Genomic DNA, 7,783 nt, shown 5'->3' on the forward strand with positions numbered 1-7,783 from the left:
TATTACTGAAAAATGTTTTTTAATCATTTTGGATAAATACTAGAATCAAATATTTGACCTGACATATGACAAGGAACTAACAATATAAGCCTAGTCTACCACCATCTGGATGACCAAATTAGAATCTTAGTCTCAAGGCCGCCCCTGTTTCAGCCCGAATGCCTCATGTAATGTACACAGGAGCCAGAACTACATTATATCTCGTTTTCAAATAGCACTGGTTACGCACCGGGCAACTGTTAACCAGGGTGGCATGCGATAATCTTCCTTGCTAACCTTGTAGGAAGTGTGCGAGCCGTTATCTTTCTGGCAAGATTTAAGTAACTCATTCCTATCTAAAAAGCATCTGTTAAAGTGGCGTCACACCCTCAACTACTTCATAAAGTTTTCTATAAAATGTTACAATCACCAGAGTCGGACCTCTCAGTTCATCAGGCGTAAAACTGCAGTTTCTGGCTGCCAAATCCCTTAACAACGTTAGCCTTTTAATCCTTCAGCCTCGTCTAGTGAAAAGCAAGTGTCACCAGATACCGCCTTCTACTTGAGAAATATAACAAGATTCTTTCTCCTGCACTTTTCCCAAATAAAAACGGCTCATATACAAAGTGAAGTCTAGGGACACCCACAGTACGGAGGGCTGCCCGGACCTGGCGGCCTTACCTGGTTGAAGTGCAGCTGGCCAGGCTCCGGGACGCCCACGCGGGAGGCGGCTCCCATCTGCTCCAGCAAGTGCTGGAGCTGCGCCGCCGACAGGCTCAGATTCGCGCCGAACACGCTCAGCACATCCTCGCTGAAGGCGAGCCCTGGCCCCTCCGCCACTCCTCCGAGGCCGGCGGCCGCCAGCAACAGGAGCCCGGCCACCGCCCGACCCGGGGCCATCCTGGCCTGGGCTTCCCCTTGAGGGCCCGCGACTGGCTGCCGCGCAGAGGGACGCGCGCGGGCGCACTGGCGTCCGTGCCCAAGGGCGGGAGCGTCAGTGCTCGGTGCTGCTCCGAGTCAGAGGTGGCGCGGGACGCCCCTGGTTCTCCGACGCCTTCGAAAGAACAGCAGCTCGCGACCTGCGGGGCATTGAAGTGGCAGCGTAGCTGAGGGGAGCGATAGGCGGAGTGGGCCCCCCGGCCTCCTGGAGAGCCTGAGATAAAGAGGACAAAGGGGGACAGAGATAAAGGCCACCAGGGCACCAGCCGGCCGGCTCCAGAAACGCTGCGTGGCAGTAGCCCTCAAACGCCCGGCCGGGCATGGGGCCAGACGCCCCGGATCCGGGTTTGCAAACGCCCCAGGATTTGCGTACATATGCTCCTCCCGGATATAAAGCCCCAAACCACGCCACTTCTTAGGAAAAACTAAAACCACACTAACTGTAGAACTCCACCTCCTCTTCCTGTCTTTCTGCTTCATTCTCTCCGCCGCAAACTTAGAAGTGAGACGTGCAGTCCCCAAGGAGCTGCAGAAAAGGGCTCTTCCGGAGTCCTGGGGATTGCGCGTTTAAAGGGGACCCTCCCTCTCCCCGTATCTTCTCTGAGCTTGGCAAGTTAATCGGAAGCACTCGCTGGCCTCTCACCTCTCCTATCTGTTTGTTTCTGTCTGTCTCTGCGTCTTTCTCTCTGCGTGTCAACGTAAGACTCGGTCTCTGGATCTCTCTCTCTTTCTGTCTCCCGCCCCCACAACCTCTGTATCTCTGACAGGTCCGCGGTGAAACTCCGCGATCCGCTCCGGCGCTCTTTACAAATAAGGGGAGGAGGGCCCTGTCCCCGCCTCCGTAGCACGTGGTGACCCATTTCCCCAGCCTGAACTCCCGCGCGCGTCCACGCCGGGGCGCAGGACCGCCGGCCTTCCCTCCGCGGGCGCTGCTCATTCCCAGCATCAGCCATGCCCTCTTCCCCACCCTCACCCCTGAGGGTTACCTGATGCCACCTCCGTGTCGGGGTCCCTAACTCCTCTCTGGTCTCGGGGACGCATGCACCTTTTCGTGACCTTGATGAAACCAACTTCCTGAAATGGAGCCTGGAGACCCTTGCATTGTCTACATAATTAACAGGAATTGCTTTTTTTTCTCACTTCTTAAAATCAGAGGAGAAAGAGGAAATCCAATGGTAGCGGTGGCGGGCTAGCTGAGCCAGCACTGCCCAAGCCGGCCCTTCCTGGCGGGATATCCGCAGATCAGAGGAATGTTTATTTGTTCATATGGGGGCTCAAGAAAAGCTGACTTAGGTGTGATGTCAACAGGTTTGTGTAAAGTGAGTGTGGTGTTTGAGGCAAAGTTTGTATCTGGTGGATATAGTGGTTCAAGTGTAAAGTGAAACCATGCTTCACTGTTAGATGGCTGTGAAAGGAAAATAAATCTTGAGACTTCAAAATCACCAAGCTAAAGGGAAACATCAAGAAGGGACCAGCTTAGGGCAAACCTGCCTGCCCTTCTATTCAAATTCATCCCTCTGAGGCTCACCTGAGACAAATGCATATCTGATTGCTTTCTCTTCTCCATCGTTTATGCAAAAAATGCAGATTCACTGGGCCAGACTAAACTGTTTATTGAGTGGAAGGCTGATAATGGCCTCAAAAGAATGCAACCTTTTGTCTCTTGTCTATTATACTTCTAACCTGGAAGCCCCCACTTCCAGCTGTCTCACCTTACTGGACTGAACCAATGTACATCTTACTCATATTGATTGATGTCTCATGTCTCTCTAAAATATATAAAAGCAAACTGTACCCCCGACCACCTTGGGCACATGTCTCAGGACTTCCTGAGGCTGTGTCAGGGGCACATCCTTAACCTTGCCAAAATAAACTTTCTAAATTGACTGAGACCTGTCTCAGACATTTTGCATTCACGTGACTAAGGACAATAAAAAGAATTCAAGATGCCGTTCTTGCCTTTCATCAGGAGAATGCACAGCCTCCTAAAATAGCACATTTTAAAGAGACATTAAGTCTAGACAAAGGGGAAAAGATGGGGAAAGGGAAAAAATCTTAGAAGAGGAACCTAAAGACATAACTGCAGAAGAAAGAGACAGGTAGAGAACATTCCCAGAGGCTAAGGATCTAGGCAGACGACGCTGAAGGATTGTCATATGGAAGAAGGTTTAACTATATTATATCTAACTTCAGAGGACAGAAGGCAGCAGTCATGGGGCAAAGTCACCCAGAGGAAGGTTTCTGTGGAATTGTAAGGCATGGCTGCCTTGGAAGATAGTGATTTCTCCATGATCAAAAGTGATTCAAATCAACAGATCCTGGGTGACCGCCTTTAGTAGGTGGTAGGAGGATTCATGCCTGAAGGGAGATGAACTAAATAATCTTAATACTGTGCTCTTTCCAATTATAAAATCTACATATTTGTTAATAATAATTTACAGAATTATGTTGATGCTAAAAGGGCAAATATTTCACCTAAGGGCCAGAAGTAAGTTAATATCACAGTTGTGCTCTTAAATCACTCAGCTCATGGGACTCTTCAAGCCTTTCATTGGATTTTAAAATATAGTTTGTTGCCTATTTTTCCTTTGGACCCCCGTGATGCAAAATGATTTTTGGAAATTAATGAATGCTCTAAATGGCTAATCTATACCCAGCAAGTTGTTTATTTCCAGCTTTTCTAAAACTAAATTTGTCCATAAAGTGTTAGATTTTAACAAATATAAAAGGTTTTTAAAAATACAAATCTTGGCTGGGCACTGTAGCTCACGCCTGTAATCTCAGCACTTTGGGAGAATAAGGTGGGCAGATAGCTTGAGATCAGGAGTTCAGACCAACCTGGCCAACATGTAAAAAAGCCTGTGTCTACTAAAAGTACAAAAATTAGCCAGGCATGGTGGCACGCGCTTGTGATCCTTGCTACTCGGGAGGCTGAGGCAAGAAAATCGCTTGAACCTAGGAGACAGACGTTGCAGTGAGCCAAGATCAGGACACTGCACTCCAACCTGGGTGACAGAGTGAGACTCTGCCTCAAAAAAGGAAATAATAAAAATACAAATACAAATCTTACATTGTGGGATTTTTAGAATATATAATTTATCTATTTATCAGTCATTCATGTCTATGCACATACATTTTGCCAGCCCATCAACTCCACAAAATAAGAAACAGTAAAATAAATGACCAACCTGCATGCCAACTTTACTAAGCCCAGTTAACATAATGCAATTAAGAGAAAGTGTTCAGAAAATTTCAGGTTACTAACTACCAAATAGGTGAGGCTAATTTCTAGATCATCCAGTCTAATAAACTATAATCACCAAAGAACTGCAGGTTAGGCATCTCTAATTCAAAAATTCCAAATCCAAAATACTGCAAAATATGAAACTTTTTGAGTGCTGAAATGACACCAATGGAAAATTCTACACCTGACCTCATTTGACAGGTGCACAAAATTATTGGAAATACTATATAGAATTACTTTCAGCCTATGTTTATAGGGTGTATATGAAACATAAATGAATTTTGTGTTTAGACTTGGGTCACATCCCCAAAATATCTCATTTTATATATATGTAAATATTCAGAAATCTTTAATAATCCAAATTTGAAACACTTCTGGTCCCAAGCATTTCAAATCAACTCATAACCAAATAATGTTTCATTTACTTATTTATTTATTTTTTAAGAGGCAGGATCTCACTATGTTGCTCAAGCTAGGATGCAGTGGCTATTCACAGGCACAATCCAACTATTGACCACCACGGAGTTTTGACCTACTCCATTCAGACCTGAGCCAGTTCACACCTCCTCAGACAACCTGGTGGTCCCCAGTCATCACCACCCCACACCTGAAGGTCATCATATTGATGCCAAACTTAGTGATTGGTACAGCCCACTACATCCCAGAACTCCTGGGCTCGAGTGATCCTCCCACCTCAGCCTCCTCAACAGCTGGGATTACAGGCCTGTGCCACTGCACCCAGCCAGATAAATTTTAGGGTCCAAATTCTATAAGTAATATTATTACAAAAGAAAAACACTTCCAATTTAAAATATAATGTATAATGTATAAAATATATTTTTCTTAGAAATTTGCCTTAAAGGTCGAATACTTTTAAATGATAATGAGGGTAGCATGCTAAGTACACTGGCCAGGATGTTGAAAAATGTCACGTTTCTGACTCAGGCACTTGGGAAACCTGGGAAACTCATTTGACCTCACCAGGATGAATTCCCTCATCTGTAAAACAAGATAATTGGGACAGAAGAATATCAAGTCTCCATTCCAGCCTTTTTATTTCTAAGTGTCTAATTTGGAAGTCACTTATCAGAACAAAACATGAAACACCTAAAAAAGAAATAAGACTTCACTTCCCCAAGTGAAAGGACAGTTAACTTCAAATCTTACTTTCTCTAATGATTTCAGTTTTTTCTCAGTTCAGATCTTTTGTGACTATCGCAAATATAAAGCAAACTGGCCTCTTCTAAACATTTTCATGCATGCATTTTCTCTGTGGAAGGACTAATAAGGAAATCTAAAAGATGACACACCCCCTTCTCTTCTTCTTCCCTTCTCTTCCTTACCATCCAGCCTGGAAGTCCTTAGGTGGAGTATAGCAGTGTCTGTGTGGAGGGGAGCCATAGTGGCCCAAAGAGGGGTGTTGGAGCTTGAACAAGAAAAAAAGGATATCTAAGTAGGAGAGAACATAGCGTGGACAGTAAGAGCCCAAGTAGGGTCCTGGAGGTGTCCAGATTTGGGAAGAGACATGGGAAATCAGAGCTGCATCATTAATGGGATAAGGGTGTATGTGTGTGCACAAGCACTGACTATCAGACCCAAGTATGATCAGCAGAGCATCCTTCCCAGCATGATCTGTCAGAGCCCAAGCTGGAAGAGTAGGGTGCCCACAAAAGTAGTGGCCAGGTGTTGGGTGCCAGAGACTGAGCACAGCTAGGAAGCATCCATGGATCTAGGGGAGAGAGAAAGAGTCAGCCAGTGTGGAGAGTCAGAGCCTGAGAAGGTGATGAAGGCAGTCAGGCCTGAGGTGGTCATAACAGAATGTCAGAGATGGGCAAGGGGGAGGAAGGTGACCCTGAAGAGCAGTAGCATGAGGTATCGGAGTCTGTGCAGTGAGGATGGCAGCCTGGGACGGTGTGTCAGAACCCAAAGAGGATAAGGAAGGAACCAGTGGGGAAGAGGATGGCAGCAGAAATACATTAGTTATACATAAGGGGATTCATTAAATAAGTAAATATATTAGATTATAATAGCCAGTTTTCTCATTATCACAGAAGGGAGTTGCAAATATGGAGAGGGAGAAAACTAGAATGACCGAACCCTCTGGTCTTAGGTTGGAATTGGAGAGATCAGTATCAATTCATGGTTTGCAGTGTAGAAACATATATATATATATATATATATAGAGAGAGAGAGAGAGAGAGAGAGAGAGAGAGAGAGAGAGAGTTATGAATAATTACCAGCTCTGTCCACTGACAGGGTCTGAGAACAATGACACTAATAGCAAAGAGCATAACTAGGGCACTGAGCTTGGCTTCTAAATATTACTATCCTCTACTAAACAGAACCAGAGCCCCTTAGAAAAAGGGCTGATTCCAGAAGCAGACAGACAAAGAACAGGATGAACCTGTAATATCACCTTGTGCTTGAAAGCAAGGGAATGATCCAAAAATGCAGAAATGCATGTTACATTATTCCAGGATAACATGAGGTTAGCAACTTACTCTAAAATGGATCAGAAGGAATAAAAGTGTTTTTACTGTGCTGGCCACTTTTCTGTAAGTACCTCATAATTTTAAAATTTAAACATTGAATACTAATGAGGAAAGGAGAAAGTTCCTGCAACAAATTACATTAAAATTAAATCTAAAATTTTACAAAAAGTATAATTTTCAGTGAAATTAATTTACTCACTAATACATATTTTTAGTGTTTGCATCACAGTCCATTGTGTCTGGAATACAAGAATGAAAAGATACTCCTTATTTTACTCTTAAGTAGCTTGTAGTTACAGGTTGGAGGAAAGTGAAAGATGGTTGCTGTAATGAAGACTTTTAAATGTTGCGGTGGAGATAGATAGGAGCACTAATGTCTGCAGATGATAGTCAGCAAATAGTTTACAGAGTAGGTAAACCCTGAGCTTTAAGGATAAGTAGAAGTTTGACAGAAAGACAAAAAAAAAAAATAGAAGAACATTCCAAGACAAGAAAATGCAAAATAAAATGCCCTGAGAGGCCTGAGAGAATAAAGAGAACTGCAAGGGGTTTCTTGGAATTGGAGAATCGGGAATAGAAAGGCAGCATCTGGCAGAATCAGGAAAAGTCTCAAAGTTCCAAGTCTTTGTCTAATGATGTCCCCAAAGATTCCTTATGATCATGTGAGGCAACAACAACAAAATCTCTTTAGTGAATTTAAACCTCTTTATCCTGTATTATCAGTATCAATATTTAGTCCTCATTATTACAAATAAGCCATACCTAAAATGCTCAAATAAGACCAAGATAATGATTCTATCCGGACCATCTATGTCTATTCAGCCATCCATACCAGAGACAGTAGAGGTAGGAATCAGATTTCTGCAACGCCCCTCTTAACTTAATTCCTAATCTCTAAAATGGGGATTAAAATAATACCTGCTCAATTTACCTCACTGAATAATTGTGAAAATCAGATGTGATAAAGTATGTGAAATCTCTTTATCAACTGTAAAGCAGAATGCAGGTGTTAATATATGCTGGAATGGTAGGGTAACATGACCCGTGTAATAGGCCTAGCAAAGGGCCAATGGGAAATGGACAAGAACAACCAAGAATATCTCAGGACAAAGACTACTTTATACCTTAA

The 7,783-nt window shown here is 43.8% G+C and overlaps 1 protein-coding gene across 4 annotated transcripts in view; it reads right to left on the reverse strand.

Annotated features, from left to right (window-relative positions):
• Nucleotides 1–1,748, reverse strand: part of SLC39A8 (solute carrier family 39 member 8) — an 84,955-nt gene extending 83,207 nt beyond the window's left edge. The window contains exons 1-2 of one of the 4 annotated variants that reach the window (XM_063705449.1): nucleotides 1,562–1,748; nucleotides 661–1,058 (exon numbers count right to left, since the gene is read on the reverse strand). In XM_063705449.1, coding sequence (XP_063561519.1) covers nucleotides 661–879 — 219 coding nt within the window. In that variant the 5' untranslated portion in view covers nucleotides 880–1,058; nucleotides 1,562–1,748. Of the gene's footprint in view, nucleotides 1–660; nucleotides 1,133–1,359 lie in introns of all 4 variants that reach the window. The other 3 variants (XM_004040202.3, XM_031010432.3, XM_055385415.2) reach the window with 3 other exon arrangements.
• Nucleotides 1,749–7,783: the final 6,035 nt, after the last annotated feature.

Source organism: Gorilla gorilla, chromosome 3, assembly GCF_029281585.2.
Source record: "Gorilla gorilla gorilla isolate KB3781 chromosome 3, NHGRI_mGorGor1-v2.1_pri, whole genome shotgun sequence".
Lineage (NCBI taxonomy): Eukaryota > Metazoa > Chordata > Mammalia > Primates > Hominidae > Gorilla > Gorilla gorilla.